The sequence below is a fragment of the Oncorhynchus nerka genome, linkage group LG21 (genome assembly GCF_034236695.1).
Source record: "Oncorhynchus nerka isolate Pitt River linkage group LG21, Oner_Uvic_2.0, whole genome shotgun sequence".
NCBI lineage: Eukaryota > Metazoa > Chordata > Actinopteri > Salmoniformes > Salmonidae > Oncorhynchus > Oncorhynchus nerka.
In genome coordinates this window covers 24,698,242-24,720,988 of record NC_088416.1, presented here as the reverse complement: position 1 = coordinate 24,720,988, position 22,747 = coordinate 24,698,242, and the positions used below count along the sequence as shown (strand labels likewise).

Genomic DNA, 22,747 nt, shown 5'->3' with positions numbered 1-22,747 from the left:
TACAAGGGGGTGGAGTAAGGTGGGGAGAGGAGACTGAGGGAGAAGCAGAGAGGGTGTGGTTGGAGAAGATGGACAAGAGAGTAAAGTGGAGGGGTGGAGAGAGGAGACTGAGGGAGAAGCAGAGAGGGTGTGGTTGGAGAAGATGGACAAGAGAGTAAAGTGGAGGGGTGGAGAGAGGAGACTGAGGGAGAAGCAGAGAGGGTGTGGTTGGAGAAGATGGACAAGAGAGTAAAGTGGAGGGGTGGAGAGAGGAGACTGAGGGAGAAGCAGAGAGGGTGTGGTTGGAGAAGATGGACAAGAGAGTAAAGTGGAGGGGTGGAGAGAGGAGACTGAGGGAGAAGCAGAGAGGGTGTGGTTGGAGAAGATGGACAAGAGAGTAAAGTGGAGGGGTGGAGAGAGGAGACTGAGGGAGAAGCAGAGGGGGTGTGGTTGGAGAAGATGGACAAGAGAGTAAAGTGGAGGGGTGGAGAGAGGAGACTGAGGGAGAAGCAGAGAGGGTGTGGTTGGAGAAGATGGACAAGAGAGTAAAGTGGAGGGGTGGAGAGAGGAGACTGAGGGAGAAGCAGAGAGGGTGTGGTTGGAGAAGATGGACAAGAGAGTAAAGTGGAGGGGGTGGAAAAAATAAGGAATAACGGAAGACTAAGTAGGGGTATTGGGCCCATAGTCATATGAGCTAGGAAGTAACTACACGTATCTGGCCTTGTGGATGGTCGGTGCATGCCAAATGGTACAGGGTGGATTAAGTAAAGTTTTTTATCCTTACATCCTTGACTTTCCATTGTTAGGAAACCACTGCCAGAACATAGGTTGTGGAAATGTGAGTGCAGTTGCGTTTTACCCAGTGTACCCTCAAATATCATTCCAAGACCACTACCCTGTGTCAGCTATTCACATTGCTACCCCTAGTGAAGTCAAGGCGAAATTGCCCATGTTGTTACCATGTGGTGGTGGATCAATTTCTGACAATCAGAACATCAACAGGGTCTTAGTAGACACTTTCTACCAGATTGATTAATGTCACTGACTGGCCACTCACCAGTGTTGCAGAGCAAAATCAGTTACTGGTAAAAAAAAAAAAAAACAGCAGCAGGCCTACTTCCAGATATAAGGAGCCTATGACTGCGTTCAGATAAGGAAGCCCAATTCTGATCTTTTGGACAATTATATCAGACCTTCATCACATCAGATTTTTTTCAGAGCTGATCTGATTGGCACAATTAGTGAAAGCAATATCATAATCGGGCTGTGTAAACGCAGCCATATGCCGCATTCAAAAAACTGGGAAATCGGAAATCTCTGACTTCCGACTTGACTACGTTCAAAACAACTGGGAACATTGAGAAAAAAACCGGGCTCCGAGTGGGAAAAAAACGATTTGAACGGTCATCCAATACGGAATTCCAACTTGGGAACTTCGGGCTTCTTTCTATATATCCGACTTTCCGTCCTGAAGATCACTGACGTCATGATTTGACCGAGTTCCCCGTTGTTTTGAACGCAGCAATAGATCGCTACGGCCTATAAACATGCTCAATTTATTGCACTTATTTGAGGTCGTATGTTATACTGTGTGAACCAGCAGAGGGCGTAGTTCCCTTTCTCTAAATAGCTTTTCCACCACATGACACTCTCGAACAGCTGCTGATTCCAAGATGACGGATCCTACAGCATCGCCGGAGGATCACTGGAACAAAGTAAGCTTGCTAGTTTAGACAAATATATGAGATGTGAGGACAAATAAGCGGTGTACGACACTGCCATATATTCGTAGCATGAATAGTGTTTGTAATTTGGAATTAATTTGCTACAATTGGCCTGTGCTAGCTAACAGGTAGCTAGCTAGGTACTAGCGCTTTTGTTTATGACTTTTCAAGCTTCTTCCCACTTTCGTTACGGTTCTGTAACGGTCAACTGCTGGCCAATTTGTAGCCTAGTCATGGTGGACCAGGCGGGTGATTAGCAAATTCACCGTCTGGGTGGACAGTGTTTAATTCTGCAAATGGTACACATCATATATCCACAGGTAAATTTAATAAGTCAACTTTACAAAACGCTACTGGTGTGTTCAGATTGCGCCCACGTCACGATGTCGCGCAATGCATGTTTGCCGAGGTTGTGTACATGTTTCTGCCCAAAAATACTTGCCATATTTCAGCCTTGTCTGCACTGACCGCATAGGAACGTGGGTCCTACTAGTAGTTAGCTGCCACCTAACAGTGGTGTAAAAATAGTAGTTTTGGGGTGTATCTGTACTTTACTTAATTTTTTGGATAACTTTTACTTCACTACATTCCTAAAGGAAATAATGCACTTTTTACTCCATACATTTTCCCTGACACCCAAAAGTACAAGTAACAGTTTGAATGTTTAGCAGAACAGAAAAAATGTCAAATTAACACACTTATCAAGAGAACATCCATGTTTATCTCTACTGCCTCTGATCTGGCGGACTCATTAAACACACATGCCTAATTTGTAAAGATATGAGTGTTTGCGTTTGGCCCTGGTTATCAGTAAAGGAAATGGTGCGGTCTAGTTTGCTTCAAAGGAATTTCAAATTATTTATACTTTAACTTTTGATACTTAAGTATATTCAAAGCCAAATACTTGTACACATGAATCAAATCAGTGGTGTATTCATCCCGCTGATTCTGTTTCTTAAACAGAAGCAAACGAAACTGGAAGGAACCTATCTGTATTTGACCAATATAAACACGTTTTATTTGCATTACATAACTGTTTGGACATGATTACACCCCAGGACTACTGTCAGTGGAGTTTGTTTATGCTAATTGCTGTGTTTGTCTGGTGATTCGATTAAAGTGAAAGTTGATTGAATCAGTTTTGGAACCGGTGCCCTGTGCAAAGTCCACGGCGAAGTCGAGAATCCTCTACTTTTCAGCGGACTTCTGCCGCGTTCACATGCTAGTCGAAACTAGGAAACTTGTTGAACGCGGCACGTTTATAACTAAGACCAGTTAGCAAGTCTGACATTTTCGAGTTACCTCATTCAGATTTAGCACGTGAATGTGGCAGAAGTCGTCTGAAAAGTAGAGAAGGATTCCGTTTCCACATACAAAAGTGATTGCTTTTGATAACATTTTATCTGCCTTCCCAATGAAAACTATTTTGAAAATTCAAACATATTTGAACCTATTTTATAGAAAAGAGATGTGTGTTTCTGAATGACGCACCTTGTTGCCCAAGCAAGCACAGATGACCGTTCCATTTGAGAAGGGAGCTCCTCCCTCACTGCTTTTACCCGTTCACGTCATCGGTGCCCCGTGGCTCAGCATAATTGAATCTGCCCATTGAATGAGACGGGAAAGAGCCTGTTGTTCTCACCTCCTTATCCACTGTTTTATTCTCTCATGTCAACACCTGCCATGGCCGAACAGAACGACGGGGCTTTCAGTGACAATGGATTTGACCCCAGTGAGTAGTATCCTTAGTCCTAATTGTTGTTTTACCAAAATATACAATCTATAGCTAGTAGGCTACCAGTCCTGTGGATAACTGATTAGTAATTTAATGATGTCTGAGCTATTCATGTTCTCCATTAAGGTTTCTTTGCTGAGAATGCAAGGAAGGGTACTGTGGTCTCCAGGGCTAACAGCATTGGGTCCACAAGTGCCTCATCAGTACCAAATACAGGTACTGTGTTTTGTCATTTATGTTTAGACAACATATGTTAGGGAGTATTTTTAATCTGCAACATGGTGTGTGTACTATATGACTAAACGTTTTGTGTATGTGAGGCAATGCTGTATATTTATTTTGTATCCTGATTCAGAAACGACCATTTTATTCGTTGTCTTACTCCCTACCCCACTCTCACTTCCACTCTATTCTTTCTTGGGGTTTTTTCTCTATTGCATTTCCACGTGACCTAGTTCGGTTGGGCGTTGTCCTGCGCTCTCATTGTCCAGTGCTTTATTCTAGCTTGATGTCGGCCTTGAGCCCTAGGGAGGTAGACTGAAACACCTGCTCTTCCTCTCCTCACTGTAGATGATGAAGACAGTGACTACAGGCATGAGACCACATACAAGGAGTCCTACAAAGACCGGAGGAGACAGGCACACACACAGGCCGAGCAGAAACGACGGGATGCTATCAAGGTTTGGCCTCCGATGGGGAGCGGAACAACAGGAGTGTAGATCATGGGGAGGAGGGTAGTTGTGAAAAGGTTGAAAAATACAAAAGATTGGGGAGGGGGGTTGGACAGAGGGAGTTGGTGATTGATCTCTTCCAAAAAATTAAGATGTTTCTTAGGTGGCCAAATGTAATATTTTTGTCATTTCTAAAATCTGTTTGTCATGCGTGTTTGACTCCACAGAAAGGTTATGATGATCTCCAGTCCATAGTGCCCACCTGCCAGCAGCAGTCTGAGTTTGCCGTGGGGATACAGAAGATCAGCAAGGCCACAGTGCTGCAGAAAAGTAATGTAGACCATTGTACCTCTCAACCAGAAATGTACATTTTTAGGACTGCAAATTGGCATTCTGACCGGTCTTTTTTTTTTTTTACTGTATAATGTCAACATACTATAAATATTTATAAAGGATCCCACCCTAAGCTGGAATTTTCCTCCCTGATAGAAATGTTTTGTCCAGAAATCCCTGACTCGTTGTTTCTGTTTCCTGCTGCAGCTATCGACTACATCCAGTTTCTGCACAAAGAGAAGAAGAAGCAGGAGGAGGACATGTCTATGCTGAGGAAGGAAGTGATGGCACTGAAGATCATGAAAACGTTAGTCGCAGGGAAAAACAAATCTGTTACTACAGTGTGATACTGTAAAGTGTCAAATCAGAGAGGGGAGAGCTGGGGGTGAAACCATTAAAGATATTAGCTGTGTTAGATCAAATATGTATAATTTAGGTTAAGAGAACCTTCAAGGATATGTTTCATTTATCTAATAACTCATGCACGTGTGTCCATGGTAGATTGCATAGGCTGTATCAGGTCAGCCCTGGTAGACGGGCCTTATCAGAGAGGGAAATGCCTCAGTCCACACTCTGCTCTGACAGAGAGAAGTCCAGGAAAGCAGTCAACGGGGTTGGTTTTACCCAAACAACAATTGGGACGTGACCCTCTGCATATACTGTGGAGGGAGGCCACTCCTACAGGAACATCTGACTGGATTGAGCTGCCATCTAATCATTTATTTTCCTGAAGAGGCACCGAAGCCTCATTTATAAGTTTTGAATTGTTCAGTCATTTATGCTTGCTATTTGACAGCCTCGGTTCTACGCTGACCTTTTTTACAAGGAGCACGTGTGCTCCTAAGTTGAGAAATGTAAGCGCAAACAAAGAAATTTAGGAGCACAATTAAAAATGAGGTTTTAAAGGTAGAATCCAGCATTTTCTAGGTGCACCGGTGCTCCTAAATTAGAATTCCAGGTCGCACAGCAAAAACATTTAGGTGAGTAAAATGGTTGCGCTGTAGAGCCTTAAACATGTACTACCAATACGACGCTATCATAGTTGTATAAATATGATGATATTAACACTTGTCAGTAGCTAGGTTTCCATCCATTTCATGCGAATAAACTACACATTTTCCCACCAGGGATGTTTTTCTGTCAAATGAACTTGTTGCGGATAAAAGGCTGTGCGTGATGATGTAGTGCACATAAATCCCTTTTGAGGTAAAATTCAGATGAGCTGAATTAAAAATGACAAGTTAAATGGGTTTACATCGCATTTTCAACTCTACTGATGGGGTTTCTCAAAACAAATGGTTGTCTAGTGGGTTTCTGTACAGCACTTTGAGATATCAGCTGATGTACGAAGGGCTATATAAATAAATTTGATTTGATTTGATTTGATTCCCACTCTGGTATTGGCTCTAGCCAACAGCTCGCAGATACAGGGAGGGTTTGTCAAACGGCAGCTCGATATTGATTGGAAAGGAGCATCAAGCGCATCAACTTGCACTTTCACCACCCTGTGAAGTTCATAACGTATTTAATCTGTAGCCTAATAAACGGCATGCTTTCCCAGTGCGTTATAGTGGGACGACCACACGTCATCGCGTGACTCCAAGTTTACTTCGATATGATGGTTATTATATGAATATTTGCTCATTAAAAGCTTTTCCACTGACATTTCCCGCATAATACATTTTAGACACAAAAAGATCCCACCTTTTCTAGCGTATTTGGTTTCGTCTGCATTTTGGAAAGTTTACCGACACTTTCTGTTTCAATCAAGCCTGTCGTGATTTATTTATTTTTCCTCAACATGTACATTACGCGCATTAAAAGGTTGGATGGAAACCTGGTTAGAAATGGTCAGATGTAGTGGAACAGGTTACTTGAACAATAAGGCCTGAGGAGGTGTGGCACAGTGCCTGGATACAGCCCTTAGTGGTATACAGTGTCTTCAGGAAGTATTTGTACCCCTTGACTTATTCCACATTTTGTTGTGTTACAACCTGAATTCAAATTGGATTAATTATACAGTACCAGTTAAGTTTGGACACACCTACTCATTCAAGGATTTTTCTTTTTACTATTTTCTACATTGTAGAATAATAGTGAAGACATCAAAACTATGAGATGACACTTGTGGAATCATGTAGTAACCAAAAAAGTGTTAAACAAATCTAAATATATTTGAGATTCTTCAAAGTAGCCATATGCTGAGCACTTGGCTGCTTTTGCTTATCTCTGCGGTCCAACTCATCCCAAACCATCTCAATTGGGTTGAGGTCGGGTGATTGTGGAGGCCAGGTCATCTGATGCAGCACTCCATCACTCCTTCTTGGTCAAATAGCCCTTCCACAGCCTGGAGGTGTGTTGTGTCATTGTCCTGTTGAAAAACAAATGATAGTCCCACTCAGCGCAAACCAGATGGGATGGTGTATCGCTGTGGTAGCCATGCTTGTTAAGTGTGCCTTGAATTCTAAATAAATCAGTGTCACCAGCACACCTCCTCCATGCGTCATGGTGGGAACCACACACGTGGAGGTCAACCATTCACCTACTCTGTGTCTCACAAACCAAAAATCTCCTTAAATTTGGACTCATCAGACCAAAGGACAGATTTCCACCGGTCTAATGTCCATTGCTTGTGTTTCTTGGCCCATTCAAGTCTCTTCTTATTATTGGTGTCCTTTAGCAGTGGTTTCTTTGCAGCAATTCCACCACTAAGGCCTGATTCACACAGTCTCCTCTGAACAGTTGATGTATCTGTTACTTGAACTCTGAATCATTTATTGGCTAATCTTTTACCAGATAGGGCTGTCTTCTGTATACCACCCCTACCTTGTCACAACACAACTGATAGGCTCAAATGCATTAACAAGGAAAGAAATTCCACAAATGAACTTTTAGCAAGGCATACGTGTTTAATTGAAATTCATTCCAGGTGACTACCTCGTGAAGTTGGTTGAGAGAATGCCAAGCATGTGCAAAGCTGTCAAGGCAAAGGGTGGCTACTTTGAAGAATCTCAAATATAAAATATATTTTGATTTGTTTAACACTTTTTTTGGTTACTACATGATTCTATGTGTTATTTCATAGTTTTGATGTCTTCACTATTATTCTACAATGTAGAAAATAATACAAAATAAAAACACTGGAAGGTGTAGGTGTGTCAACTTTTGACAAGTACAGTGTGTGGATTTTCTTCACCCATCTACACACTATAATAAAGTGAAAACATTTTTGTAGAAAGTTTAGCAAATTTATTGAAAATGAAATACAGACATCTAATTTATATAAGTATTCACACCCCTAAGACAATACATTGGAATCACCTCTGGCAGCTATTACAGCTGTGAGTCTTTCTGGGTAAGTCTCTAAAGAGCTTTGCACACCTGGATTGTACAATATTTGCACTGTCTAATTGGTTGTTAATCATTTTTACTCCTGAACTTATTTCATGTTGCCATAACAAAGGGTTGAATACTTAATGACTCAAGACATTTCAGCTTTTAATTTTTAATTAGTTTGTAAAAAAAATATATATATACATATATCATCTCAATTTAATCAATTTTAAATTCAGGCCGTAATACAACAAATTTGAAGTCAAGGTGCATCATAACTTTCTGAAAGCACTGTATTGGCTGCATGCCATAAACCACCCACGCCTTATTGTTATTATAAACCGTTTAACAACATGAATATAGCAAAAAATATGTATTGTGTCAAACCCATGGTATATTGTCTGATATACACACGGCTGGAATTCTGTTTCAGCCAATTAGCATCCAGTACCCAAACTACCCGGTTTATAACGTTTAACCTGTGTGTTGTAGGAACTATGAGCACATAGTGAAGGCCCACCAGAACAACCCTCAGCAGGGGGAGGAGCAGGTGTCAGACCAGGTCAAGTTCAGCGTGTTTCAGAGCATCATGGACTCCCTGTTCCAGTCCTTCAGCAGGTCTGTGTCTGTGGCCAGCTTCCAGGAGCTGTCCGCCTGCGTCTTCAGCTGGATCGAGGAGCACTGCAAGCCTCAGGTAGGACACTCAATATGCACTAAATGTACTGTACTGCTGGGGGAATCTCGCTGCTGGTGGATGGATGGCACACCAAATCATGTATGGTTTTAAGGTAATGGTCTTTATATGTGATAGTCATGGCATTTTGGTGTATTTTCTGCTCAAGGATGGTATTTTGGACTTCCGTCTGACCCCAACAGGTCAAAACTATCACCGCTGTAGGCTTTAATTGACATGCTAGCCACCCTGTCTCGCTCTGAGGATTGATGACTATGTTGAGTTGACAGCTGTGGAAGGTAATCCATGTTTGTCCTCTTTTCCTTCCCAGACATTGCGTGAGTTTGTGGTGGGAGTTCTCCGGCAGCTCAACAGCCAGCCGTATTAATGCAGTTCAGGTGTAAACTCAGGACAGGAATCTCCCCTCGAGGATGGAGCCGGGGCCTACCCTGGGTTCTCAGGGTCTGGTAGAGACCTCACATATCAGTCTATCGTGTTCCCTCCTGGCCTGCAGTATTTAAATCGTTAACGCTTACTCAATTCACCACCAGTCTGCAGCAGGGTTGGGTGTTTCCTGTCTAGTCAGGTTTCGTTGCAGAACAGAGTTGTGTTAAACAAGGCAAATGGCCGCTTGCTTGTAAACGTTCCCTAATGTTTACATTCACCACAAATCAGGGGTTGGAACCACATTTTATTTTTTTAATTGTTCCATTCCAAACCTCTCTTTTTTTTGTTCCAGTGTTCAAACCAGCATAAAGTTCTAAACCGGTTCGAATCAAATCCAAAACAGTCATGAGTTAAAATATTCAATTCAAACCAGTTGTGATGGTATTTGAGAGTTGTTAAATGTTCATCATTGATTGTGATGTTATGATTGCTGTTGTGTCCATGTTGTGACGGAATCAAGCATATTTGTAAGTGTTACTGCAGCTTTTCACCTTTTCGTCATCTTTATTGGCAAAAAGGCACGGTAGAATAGTGATTCATGAATAGTTCTGTATTAAACATGGTTTTTAAACTATCTCTGAACCAAAAAACTCTGGCCAGGATTCAATCAGATTAGCGGTAAACGCATAGCTAATCATTGCTTTTGTTTAGGTGGTGTTGGAGGTGTAACTGCGTTTAAAACAAATGTATTTAACCTTTATTAAACTAGGCAAGTCAGTTAACAGCTAATTATTATTTACAATGACGGCATTAGAGTTGTCAAATCCACAAGAAGCTCCTGGTGTTAACTATAGCTGGCATTGCCATTGGATGCACCAAGTCGCATTAGTAGAAAGCCCTTGCAGTAGTGTTACAAATTATAACAGTGAAATGTGTGATAAATCCCGACTTTGTTTAATGATTGTCATTTCTATATAGTCTACACATTCTTGTTCTGAACTTCTAAGGTGGGTGGGATATAAGGACGGGTGTGGTTTCATGACAATGACTTACCAATTTGACAGCTTCAACAGTTACACCACCTAAACAAAAGCAATGTGTTTGATGCAGGTTGCTGCAGATCTGATTGAATCCTGTCCTTAAACAGTCAAGAATGTTCAAATGTAATGTGAAGAATTTGGTGATTTATTTTGACAATGTGCTCAGGAGAACTTGTACCAAATGTTTCAGGACCTTCTGGTAAACCTAACAGATGTGAATGTTTCATCTGTGTAATCACCAGACTTTAAAAGGGATCATTTTATACGACAAGTATTTGTGCTGGTATAAATAAATCAGGTCTAATGTTACATGTTTTCTGCTGATTTGGACAAGAATTTGATGGAAGTATTTCGTATGAATGATTTTTAATTGCAAAATAAACTTTAAAGTATACCCCTGTACAAGGTATTTTATTCCAAAACATTACAAATAGTAACTAGTTATTCCTGGAATGAGTTTTGATGGCATAATACTCCCTCAGAATTGACATTCAAGTCAAATTAAACAAAGATCCTCCAACATTCTGTCAGGTACTTGGCATAGTCACTTTACAGTCCTCATCAGTCTCCACACCAACTTCTTCCTAAACAGAGAACACAAAAAAAGATGCTGACATCTCAGGTTGACAAATAAGAGTAAACATGATAGGCATTTGTCTCCCTCTATCATGGTGATGAACAATATCTCGTTTCCCAAATAAAGACAGTATTACTGTAGATCTGTATGTTTTGCAGAGCATCTTACCAGAAATTGCTTCTTGGTCTTGGGGTATCCCTCCAAAATGGAACCCATCATATCAGCTGCCTGAGAGGAGCAGAGACAGATTCAGACTATTTGTTCTGGTTTGTCCTGCTCTGACACGAATACTCGTACGGCTTTGATCAAGTAAGGGCTCTATTCAATCCAAATTGCGGAAGTACAGCGCGTAAGGCAATGTTCCCGCGTTTAGCGGAGACTACATTCACGGTAAAAGATGCATGTCTGCTTGATCGGAAACAACCTTCATTTTATCACGCAATCCGTAACATGTCAGCAATACAGCTAAAATAAATAAATCACCAGTCTCTTCCTCGTCTTCCACTCTTTCACGTAGAGATGTCTCTCCTTGTAAACCTGAAGGAAAGACGCATGAGCACAGTATATAGGGGGGGGGGGAAGTGTTTGTATTTGAACCCATGTCTGATTGTGACCCATACCATCTCCTTCTGCTCTGGTGTGACATGATTGGTCGTTGACTTGATCTTCTCCAGCTGCTCCCTGTAACCAGAACACCCTTCTTTTAGCTCCTGGATCTCTGATATCATTTCCTCTGTGGTCATGGAGCTGTTGAGCTCCTTCAGCTCTGCAATCAGAGATAAGAGTATGTCGGGTAGTCCAGTGTGTGGGAAGAGTGCTGATAGGGCCAAAGAGGGGAGCCCTACCTGCGTCCAGCTGTCTGCAGCCCTGAGAGATAGCCTGCACCTGTGTGCTGAGGTCAGAGATGCGACTGTCGATGGCCTTCAGATCTGCCTCACTCACCTCTGCAAACTGGGCCTGTAGGTAGTCAAGGACATTCTGATAGTTATATTTACCGGTTAGTTTTTTTATTACTATGTGGTAAATTTTCACAACCCAGGGCCTACCGCACCAGCATATGGTCTCACAAGGGGTCTGAGGATCTCATCTCGGTACCTAATGGCAGTCAGGCTACCTCTGGCGAGCACATGGAGGGCTGTGTGGCCCCCCAAAGAAATGCCACCCCACACCATGACTGATCCACCGCAAAACCGGTCATGCTGGAGGATGTGGCAGGCAGCAGAACGTTCTCCTCCACAGCGTCTCCAGACTCTGTCATGTCTGTCACGTGCTCAGTGTGAACCTGCTTTCATCTGTGAAGAGCACAGGGCGCCAGTGGCGAATTTGCCAATCTTGGTGTTCTCTGGCAAATGCCAAACGTCCTGCACGGTGTTGGGCTGTAAGCACAACCCCCACCTGTGGACGTCGGGCCCTCATGGAGTCTGTTTCTGACCGTTTGAGCAGACACATGCACATTTGTGGCCTGCTGGAGGTAATTTTGCAGGGCTCTGGCAGTGCTCCTCCTTGCACAAAGGCGGAGGTAGCGGTCCTGCTGCTGGGTTGTTGCCCTCCTCCACGTCTCCTGATGTACTGGCCTGTCTCTTGGTAGCGCCTCCATGCTCTGGACACTACGCTGACAGACACAGCAAACCTTCTTGCCACAGCTCGCATTGATGAGCCATCCTGGATGAGCTGCACTACCTGAGCCACTTGTGTGGGTTGTAAACTCCGTCTCATGCTACCACTAGAGTGAAAGTACCGCCAGCAAAACATCGGCCAGGAAGCATAGAAACTGAGAAGTGGTCTGTGGTCACCACCTGCAGAACCACTCCTTTATTAGCGGTGTCTTGCTAATTGCCTATAATTTCCACCTGTTTTCTATTCCATTTGCACAACAGCATGTGAAATTTATTGTCCAATCAGTGTTGCTTCCTAAGTGGACAGTTTGATTTCACAGAAGTGTGATTGACTTGGAGTTACATTGTGTTGTTTAAGTGTTCCCTTTATTTTTTTGAGCAGTGTATATACATTTACATAGACACTTATCCAAAGTGACAAAAGTCCACACATTTTGGTATGTGTCCCCAGTGGGAATCGGATCTACAACTCTGTTAGTGCCACACTCTTATGAGCTGAGCCATGTACAGGACCACTACAATACATAAGTACAATACTGTAAAATACTTGATTATCCTTATTACCATACAGGTGGAAGATGTATGCTGCCATCCCCATGAGAGTACCACCCTCCTTCAGGCCATGGATGAGGCATGCAATGATTTAAATCCAGACCTACAGTACCAGTCAAAAGTTTGGACACACCTACTCATTCAAGGGTTTTTCTGAATTTTTACTATTTTCTACATTGTAGAATAATAGTGAAGACATCAAAACTATGAAATACCCCATATGGAATCTAATAACCAAAAAAAGTGTTAAACAAATAAATATATTTTATGAGATTCTTCAAAGTAGCCACCCTTTGCCTTGACAGCTTTGCATTCTTGGCATTCTCTCAACCAGCTTCATGAGGTAGTCACATGGAATGCATTTCAATTAACAGGTGTGCCTTTAAATTAATTTGTGGAATTTCTTTCCTTGTTAATGCGTTTGAGCCAATCAGTTGTGTTGTGACAAGGTAGGGGTGGTATACAGAAGATAGCCCTATTTGGTAAAATACCAAGTCCATATTATGGCAAGGACAGCTAAAATAAACAAAGAAAAATGACAGTCCATCATTACGGAACATTTCAAGAACTTTGAAAGTTGGTGCAGTCACAAAAACCACAAAGCGCTATGATGAAACTGGCTCTCATGAGGACCGCCACAGGAAAGGAAGACCCAGAGTTACCTCTGCTGCAGAGGATAAATTCATTAGTTAACTGCACCTCAGATTGCAGCCCAAATAAATGAGTTACAGAGGCCAAGTAACAGACACATCTCAACATCAAATCAAATTGTATTTGTCACATACACATGGTTAGCAGATGTTAATGCGAGTGTAGCGAAATGCTTGTGCTTGTAGTTCCGACAATGCAGTAGTAACCAACGAGTAATCTAACCTAATAATTCCACAACTGCTACCTTATACATACAAGTGTAAAGGGATAAAGAATATGTACATAAAGATATGAATGAGTGATGGTACAGAACGGCATAGGCAAGATGCAGTAGATGGTATCGAGTACAGTATATACATATGAGATGAGTAATGTAGGGTATGTAAACATATTAAGTGGCATTGTTTAAAGTGGCTAGTGCTACATTTTTTTACATCAATTTCCATTATTAAAGTGGCTGGAGTTGAGTCAGTATGTTGGCAGCAGCCACTCAATGTTAGTGGTGGCTGTTTAACAGTCTGATGGCCTTGAGATAGAAGCTGTTTTTCAGTCTCTCGGTCCCTGCTTTGATGCACCTGTACTGACCTCGCCTTCTGGATGATAGCGGGGTGAACAGGCAGTGGCTCGGGTGGTTGTTATCCTTGATGATCTTTATGGCCTTCCTGTGACATCGGGTAGTGTAGGTGTCCTGGAGGGCAGGTAGTTTTCCCCCGGTGATGCGTTGTGCAGACCTCACTACCCTCTGGAGAGGCTTGCGGTTGTGGGCGGAGCAGTTGCCGTACCAGGCGGTGATAGAGCCCGACAGGATGCTCTCGATTGTGCATCTGTAAAAGTTTGTGATTGCTTTTGTTGACAAGCTGAATTTATTCAGCCTCCTGAGGTTGAAGAGGCACTGTTGCGCCTTCTTCACAAAACTGTCTGTGTGGGTGGACCAATTCAGTTGAGGAACTTAAAACTTACTACCCTCTCCACTACTGCCCTGTCGATGTGGATAGGGGGGTGCTCCCTCTGCTGTTTCCTAAAGTCCACGATCATCTCCTTTGTTTTGTTGACGTTGAGTGCAAGGTTATTTTCCTGACACCACACTCCGAGGGCCCTCACCTCCTCCCTGTAGGCCGTCTCGTCGTTGTTGGTAATCAAGCCTACCACTGTAGTGTCGTCCGCAAACTTGATGATTGAGTTGGAAGCGTGCATGGCCACGCAGTCGTGGGTGAACAGGGAGTATAGGAGAGGGCTCAGAACGCACCCTTGTGGAGCCCCAGTGTTGAGGATCAGCGGGGTGGAGATGTTGTTACCTACTCTCACCACCTGGCGGTGGCCCGTCAGGAAGTCCAGTACCCAGTTGCACAGGGCGGGGTCGAGACTCAGGGTCTCGAGCTTGATGACGAGTTTGGAGGATACTATGGTGTTAAATGCTGAGCTGTAGTCGATGAACAGCATTCTCTAGTAGGTATTCCTCTTGTCCAGATGGGTTAGGGCAGTGTGGTTGCAATTGCGTCGTCTGTGGACCTATTGGGGCGGTAAGCAAATTGGAGTGGGTCTAGGGTGTCAGGTAGGGTGGAGGTGATATGGTCCTTGACTTGTCTCTCAAAGCACTTCATGATGACGGAAGTGAGTGCTACGGGGCAGTGGTCGTTTAGCTCAGTTACCTTAGCTTTCTTGGGAACAATGGTGGCCCTCTTGAAGCATGAGGGGACAGCAGACTGGGATAAGGATTGATTGAATATGTCCGTAAACACACCAGCCAGCTGGTCTGCGCAAGCTCTGAGGACGCGGCTGGGGATGCCGCCTGGGCCTGCAGCCTTGCGAGGGTTAACACGTTTAAATGTTTTACTCACGCCGGCTGCAGTGAAGGAGAGTCCGCAGGTTTTGGTAGAGGGCCGTGTCAGTGGCACTGTATTGTCCTCAAAGCGAGCAAAGAAGTTATTTAGTCTGTCTGGGAGCAAGACATCCTGGTCCGCAACGGGGCTGGATTTCTTTTTGTAATCTGTGATTGACTGTAGACCCTGCCACATACCTCTTGTGTCTGAGCCGTTGAATTGCGACTCTACTTTGTCTCTATACTGATGCTTAGCTTGTTTGATTGCCTTGCGGAGGGAATAGCTACACTGTTTGTATTCGGTCATGTTTCTGGTCACCTTGCCTTGGTTAAAAGCAGTGGTTCGCACTTTCAGTTTTGAGCGAATGCTGCCATCAATCCAGTTTCTGGTTTGGGAATGTTTTAATAGTTGCTGTGGGTACGACATCGCCAATGCACTTTCTAATGAACTACCTCACCGAATCAGCATATTCGTCAATGTTGTTGTTGGACGCAATGCGAAACATATTCCTATCCACGTGATCGAAGCAGTCTTGAAGCGTGGAGTCAGATTGGTCGGACCAGCGTTGAACAGACCTGAGCGTGGGAGCTTCCTGTTTTAGTTTCTGTCTATAGGCTGGAAGCAACAAAATGGAGTCGTGGTCAGCTTTTCCGAAAGGAGGGCGGGGGAGGGCCTTATATGCATCGCGGAAGTTAGAATAACAATGATCCAGGGTTTTACCAGCCCTGGTTGCACAATCGATATGCTGATAGAATTTAGGGAGTCTTGTTTTCAGATTAGCCTTGTTAAAATCCCCAGCTAAAATTAATGCAGCCTCAGGATATGTGGTTACCAGTTTGCATAGAGTCAAATAAAGTTTGTTCTGGGCCATCGATGTGTCTGCTTGGGGGGAATATATACGGATGTGATTATAATCGAAGAGAATTCTCTTGGTAGATAATGCGGTCGACATTTGATTGTGAGGAATTCTAGGTCAGGTGAACAGAAGGACTTGAGTTCCTGTATGTTGTTATGATCACACCACGTCTCGTTAATCATAAGGCATACACCCCCGCCCCTCTTCTTACCAGAAAGATGCTTGTTTCTGTCGGCGTGATGCGTGAAGAAACCAGCTGGCTGCACCGACTCCGATAGCGTCTCTCGAGTGAGCCATGTTTCCACAAAGCAAAGAACGTCTCTGATGTCTCTCTGGAATGCTACCCTTGCTCGGATTTCATCAACCTTGTTGTCAAGAGACTGAACATTGGCAAGTAGTATACCAGAAGACCGCTTCGTTTGCCCCTTTTACGGCTACGTTGTTTAGCCTCGCCGGCTAGGATCCGATCCATTGTCCTGGGTGGTGGGCAAAACACAGGATCCGTTTCGTCAAAGTCGTATTCCTGGTCATAATGATGGGGAGTTGATGTTGCTCTTATATTCAGTAGTTCCTCCCGACTGTATGTAATGAAACCTAAGATTACCTGGGGTACCACTGTAAGAAATAACAGTTTCCTAGGAACGCGAAGCGAGGTGGCCATCTCTGTCGGCCGGAGGAGACTGCGTGAATCAGGCCTTCATGGTCGAAATGCTGCAAAGAAACCCCTACTAAAGGACACCAATAAGAATACATGCTTGGGCCAAGAAACACGAGAAATGGACGTTAGACTGGTGGAGACCGGTGAGATCTTTGGTTCCAACCGCTGTGTCTTTGGGAGACGCAGAGTAGGTGAGTGGATGATCTCCGCATGTGTGGTTCCCACCATGAAGCAGGTGTGATGGTGCTTTGCTGGTGACACTGTCTGTGATTTATTTAGAATTCAGGGCACACTTGACCAGCATGGCTACCACAGCATTCTACAGCGGTACGCCATCCCATCTGGTTTGCGCTTAGTGGGACTATAATTTGTTTTTCAACAGGACAATGACCCAACACACCTCCAGGCTGTGTAAAGACTATTTGACCAAGGAGAGTGATGGAGTGCTGTATCAGATGACCTGGCCTCCACAATCACCCAACCACAACCCAATTGAGATGGTTTGGGATGAGTTGGACCACAGAGTGAAGAAAAAGCAGCCAACAAGTGCTCAGCATGTGGGAACTCCTTCAAGACTCTTGGAAAAGCATTCCTCATGAAGCTGGTTGAGAGATTGCCAAGAGTGTGTTGAGCTGTCGTCAAATTGTAGCAACATTGAAGAATCTCAAATATAAAATATGTTGATTGGTTTAACACTTTTTTGGATGCTACATGATTCCATGTGTTGTTTTATAGTTTGTAGAACATACTAGAAATAAAGAAATACCCTTGAGTAGGTGTCCAAACTTTTGACTGGTACTGTATGTCAGGCTTGGATAGAAAATTATGAACATTTGATGTTCAGTCAATTTTTATGGGTAGTGCAAGTGTATTGCCTAATGTGATAACAGTACTGTAATTTACAGTAATGTAAATTCAAAGGGCAATTTTGAAATATCTTACATTTTCTGCCATTGGAGTACATTAAAATAACTAAATTGAGGAAATATCATCTTGTGTTTTGGTTATCAGACCAATTACTAATTTCACAGTAAACTTGGATCAATGGTTGTGTGGTAAAAGAGGTCTCCAAACAAAATGAATGAAGGTTATTGAATGGAAGACTGGCTGCTTACAAGTGTTAAGTTTAGATTTTTTTTACAAATTCCCCACATACTTGTGAAATTAGCAGCAAAGAAAAAAACGAATAACCAAAACAGAAAAGATTCAGATCAGCAGTGGATACATATTTCCATCAACATATACAGTACGCATTGACGTGCTGCTCTGATACTCAGCCTTGATCACCTGATCAGCAAAGTAGATCTTTTGCTTCCCATAGGTTTTCCCTTTGATCTTCCCTTCCAGTGCCAACTGTTCCATGGCTTTAACCACAGCCTACCAGGATAGGAATGAATAATCAAATATACATTTTAGTTTATGTATGCTGAAAATCATGTCACTGGCTCAGAACAGTTTAGCCTTTCTCACCCAGGCCGTGCTGCTTCTGTAAATTGTTAAAGACATCTTGGGCACTGTAAGGACGGTTCTTCTCGTTTAGGTAAGCAAATATGACTGTTAAACCTGACAATAAAAACACAAAACAGTGACCTGTATAACTTCTAGCTGGTGTATGGATTTATCAGTGCAGGTGAGTGTCAGTGTGCTAGCTTGCTGTACTGCTTCTAACTTGGCTAAAGTTCGCTACATCGATTAGGAAAATGTCTGTCATGTTTGGCAACATACTAGACGCAATGAATGTAGCAACCTGGTAAAATAAAAGATTACAACTCATACCTCCGTTGTCTTTTTTGCTCATTTTTTTTATTCCGTGAGCTATAAACTATCGCTAACTAATTTATGCTTATTGACAGATCTCGAGTTTCGCGCGCTGTGATGCATTGTGGGTGTCCAGGCTTTACCTACGTCATATCGAAACATAAGCTTGTTTTCGTCACCCTCCGCCTCTGTGCAAGACGGCCTGGGACAGCTTGGGTATGGACTCTTGAGCAGTGCATGAAATAAGCGCCAGCAACCAGCCAAATGTCGGTAAAAAGAAAAAAGTCCCAAGTGATTAATTTTTTTTTTTTTTATCTGCCTGCAAGGATGTCAAATTTTCAAAATTGTGATTTTGGATCTGTGGAATATTGCATTGTTTAGAAATAAGAAAATAAACATTTAATACAGACTTCATATTTAATAAGATTTGCACATCAAAACCAATGTCAGAGAAAAAACAAAACAATGTACTGAACACATTACTAAGAATGAAGAATTGCCTGGCAGTCTTCATGAAGCGACACTGCAACAACCCCTATTTAAACTAAAGTGGTCCAAAATAAGTCATGTACATTCACTCTTTTTAATTAAAATCCCAAACCTTTTCAGATCAGACCAATTCTGTTTTCTGGGCCATGTCCATGAACAGGGGGATCCAGAAGTTCTATTGTATGAAATCTCCCACAGTCATGATTTTCTATACAACACAAATCGCATTATTGGGCAATATATAAACCAGCATAGTCTCTTTCTGATTGTTTGATCCAGCTACGTCAGCAAAACCCATCTCTGAGTCATTTGAGTTTCAATGACCAAGAAGAATCACTCCTATTTAGATGGTGTCCATGAAAAGACAAAAGCAGCAGGATCTTGTTTGCCCATCGCAGGTTAATCATGCTGACCTGCACACACACACACACACACAAAGAAAGACTAGGCTAACATTTACTGCACCCTAGTTTAAAAGACAAGCATTTTACATATTCTCCTTTACATATTCACACTTTTAAAAAAGGCTAATCAGGTTGAGTTTTGTATACCAGCATTTTGTTCACCCATCAATGTAAACACGTTTTCCTGATGATTTTCTTAAGACGTTTAACAAAATGTGGTTCATGCATGAGTTTAGAGGTTAAACTAAAGGCTTATATTCTGTACTTCTTACATATGAATGTCTATTCTATAGATTATCCTCGGAGAAGGATCGGCAAAAATGAGTGAAGATGGTGACAGGGATTGGGAATGCCCGGGAGAAGGGATACAAGGAACAGGTTAACTTGATAAAAGTGACGTATTGTGATGATAAAACACATTTAACTAAAATGCCAATCCCCTTTTTTTAAAACAATGATTTCAGACTCAAAACAAATCCATGTCTCAAATCAAGAATGATCCCAAAAAAATATCACTACTAATATTGACTTAGTTTCTAATAGAGAATCTTAAAATGAAAGCAGTCGTTTTTACTAAAAGAGAGTACCAGTCAGATATTGCTAAAACTATTCAAAACAAGGTCATTGCTGTAGTAAAACATCACTAATCAATAGGAATGTCAAAGTTGGTCCCATATTAAATAGCCCTGTGTGTCTAGCATTTTAGGAAGTTTGTATACTAACCTAGTGGTCCACTTAAAACATTTTTTTTTTTTTAAACGTAATACTCACTAGGGCATACTGGATGACAGTACAGAGAAGTGGTTCCGTAATGCTGTTTCAAAAACAGATGGAGGTTTTATACTTTGAGTTTCCTATTGCTCAGCCTGCAAAAGAAGACTTTCTGAATGATGGTGGCTTACACATACAAGCTACAGACTAAAGGAAGAACATGAAAAGTGAGATAGAAAAATAAAGAAATCAGAAGTACTTCACAGTGATATCAACTGAGGCCAATCAGGAGCCTGGCTGCTGGATCCTACGATTAAAATGACTCACACATACACGCAGTCAAAACAAGACAACAATCACTCAATCACACACAAAGACTTAGTTTGATTGTTATGCACAGATAGAGGAGCCTCACTGGGGTTTCCCCAGTAGGTTGGAGAGGAAGCTGGACCCCTGTCCCCCACCCTGCCCTCCTCCCCGTCCTCCTGCACCCCCAAAGGAATCCATCTGGTTCAGCTCCGACTGGTCCAGCATCTCAAAGTCCTCTCCGTCCAAGTCCGTGTCCATCTCCGAGCTAGACTGCTTGCGGTAGCCCCTATGGGTCCCTGCTCTGGTGGGCCCCACCCTTTCTCTGCGGGCGGCAGGGGGACGAGGCTGCATGGCCCCAGCCAGTGCCGCCTGAATCATGTTGCTAGCGAGGATTCCAGCCAGGTCACCTCCGAGGAAGTCAGAAGCGGGGGGGAGGCCGCCAAAGGAGAGCTCCTCGTCCAGGTCGTCCTGGTCAGAGTCCAGGTGGGATTCCACATCCAGCAGCTCGGCCGTGGTTCGGGGGCCAGTCCGCCCAGGCCGAAGACCCAGGCTGGGCAGCCCGATGCATGAGTCGTCGTCTTCGTCCATCAGGGTGGCGTCTGGGTTGATTGAGGGGAAGTCATTGAGGTCTCGTGCAAACGACTCCTCATTGTCGCTGTGTCTATCAAAATCTGAGGATGAACGGAGAGGAAGGGGCTCAAGATGTTGGAATGTCATTTAAAACACAGACAATCACCTGAGTAGGCAGTCATGCCACAGTACAGAAAACACAGTGCAGTGCCTTATGACATGTCATCCTATCATACAGGCTCTAATGTTAGCTGCAATTCAGATAAACATTTGAATCAGGGACCGATGTGTAACATACGACTGCTTCGCGTGCTGTGCCCAGCTTCGTGCGCTGACCTGCGAAAGGACAACAGTCTGTTCGTGATCTTGCACATCTGCGCAGCACATTCAGCATTCAAAAGCTAAAATGTCTTGTGTGATATTAGGCTTCATTAGTTGAGTGACAACCTATGTAATTTGTTATGTTATTATTATCTATGCACTGTTGAAAATTGTGTTTTATGTGCACTGTCAAATTGTTTTACCGGAATAAAACTCACTAAACTTCCAAATGGTCAAAACCATTTAATTTGGAGATGGGGGTGAAATCCAAAAGCTGTGTTCATTGGCTATGTCATAGCCAATTTGTAAACGATAAATATGGACACATTCCTAAACCAAACATTTAATCTGCAAAAATGACAAGTTAATTAGTGGGTGACAGTGATTTCAGAAGCTAAGTGGGAGATAAAACTATATCCCCCCCCCCCCTAATCTGATAGTGAGGTAGTTGATGACTAGTATCTCTTATGGCTCAGATCAGGTGCCTACATAGTACACCATAGACATACAGTGCATTCGGAAAGTATTCAGACCCCTTGACTTTTTCCACATTGTTACTTAACAGCCTTAATTACAGCCTTATTCTAAAATGTATTAAATAAATAGTTTTCCTCAACCAGTGTTGAATGTTTATCCTTTTAAGCTTGGAAAAGAGACCCTTAAATCCAGACTTGGACCACATACCCGCTCCACTGACGACCAGGCTAGTGATTGCTTTGCAATTCTTGAAGTTAGCCACTGATTCCTTCCAAACCACTCATTGTTGAATTTGCGATTTGTTGTGTAAAGTTTATGTCAAACAGCCGAGGAGCACCGATACGTTTTATCTATAATTTCTCTTCATATGACAAGGATTGAAAAGGATTTGCCAGTAGATGGTCGACTTGACTCATGCTGATGACTGCTAGCTTGCTAGCTAAGTTTTTGAAAGTATGATGTCGACATGATCAGTCCAATCAAAGCTACTGTAGATATAACGTGATTTTATCTGTGCCAATGACCTTGAGCCTTCTTGGATGGGCATTTCTAAAGTAACTCTGTGGCAGCACCCAAGGGTCTTGAATGTTCGAGCTTTACTCGTAGATTTTGCAGTGACATAGTGTCCCTATGAGTGATAGAACACTGAGCCAATCACATTACCAACCCCTACACTCCGTATTTTCCGCTGGCTGCCCCACCACCACAGAAAGCACTGAGCTAGCCTAAAACACCTGCATTTTGGAGCTGCCTTACTCAAGAAGCCAAAAAGATACCATGTTTGTATGCGGCTTTATTAACTCAACAATTGCAAACTGATATGTGACACATATTAATGCCAAAATAACATGCAAAACAGGGACACAAAAAAAGCTGGTGGGGCTCATGATTTGGAAAGACACACGCCTATCTATACAAGGTCTCACAGTTGACAGTGCATATCAGAGCAAAAACCAAGCCACGTGGTCAAAGGAACTGTCCGTAGAGCTCCAAGACAGGATTGTGTTGAGGCATAGAGCTGGGGACCAAACTATTTCTGCAGCATTGAAGGTCCCCAAGAATAGTGGCCTCTATCGTTCTTAAATGGCAGAAGTTTGGAACCA

At 42.9% G+C, this 22,747-nt stretch overlaps 3 protein-coding genes across 5 annotated transcripts in view; 1 reads left to right on the top strand and 2 right to left on the bottom strand.

The window, feature by feature from the left end:
- Nucleotides 1-1,588: 1,588 nt before the first annotated feature.
- On the top strand, nucleotides 1,589-10,269 carry LOC115104152 (max-like protein X). Its single transcript, XM_029625396.2, has 8 exons — nucleotides 1,589-1,694; nucleotides 3,399-3,435; nucleotides 3,565-3,654; nucleotides 4,009-4,118; nucleotides 4,337-4,439; nucleotides 4,650-4,749; nucleotides 8,268-8,469; nucleotides 8,780-10,269. Exons 1-8 carry the CDS (start codon nucleotides 1,653-1,655, stop codon nucleotides 8,834-8,836), a joined length of 741 nt encoding a protein of 246 aa, XP_029481256.1. The 5' UTR covers nucleotides 1,589-1,652; the 3' UTR covers nucleotides 8,837-10,269.
- LOC115104153 (homologous-pairing protein 2 homolog) lies at nucleotides 10,225-18,678 on the bottom strand. 2 transcript variants are annotated; one of them, XM_029625397.2, is made up of 8 exons: nucleotides 18,382-18,678; nucleotides 18,076-18,168; nucleotides 17,893-17,982; nucleotides 11,298-11,409; nucleotides 11,073-11,218; nucleotides 10,936-10,989; nucleotides 10,621-10,680; nucleotides 10,225-10,459 (listed from the first exon to the last, which is right to left on the bottom strand). In XM_029625397.2, the coding sequence occupies exons 2-8, from the start codon at nucleotides 18,109-18,111 to the stop codon at nucleotides 10,403-10,405; spliced, it is 555 nt and encodes a 184-aa protein (XP_029481257.2). In that variant the 5' UTR covers nucleotides 18,112-18,168; nucleotides 18,382-18,678; the 3' UTR covers nucleotides 10,225-10,402. The 2 variants fall into 2 exon arrangements, with proteins under 2 accessions (XP_029481257.2, XP_029481258.2); XM_029625398.2 differs by lacking the exon at nucleotides 18,076-18,168 and having other exon boundaries at nucleotides 18,382-18,588.
- Nucleotides 18,679-18,761: 83 nt separating this feature from the next.
- LOC115104150 (reticulophagy regulator 3-like) overlaps nucleotides 18,762-22,747 on the bottom strand; it is a 17,378-nt gene continuing 13,392 nt past the window's right edge. For both annotated transcript variants that reach the window (XM_029625393.2, XM_029625392.2), the window contains exon 10: nucleotides 18,762-20,947. In XM_029625393.2, the coding sequence (XP_029481253.2) occupies nucleotides 20,379-20,947 (569 nt within the window). In that variant the 3' untranslated portion in view covers nucleotides 18,762-20,378. The remainder of the gene's footprint in view (nucleotides 20,948-22,747) is intronic.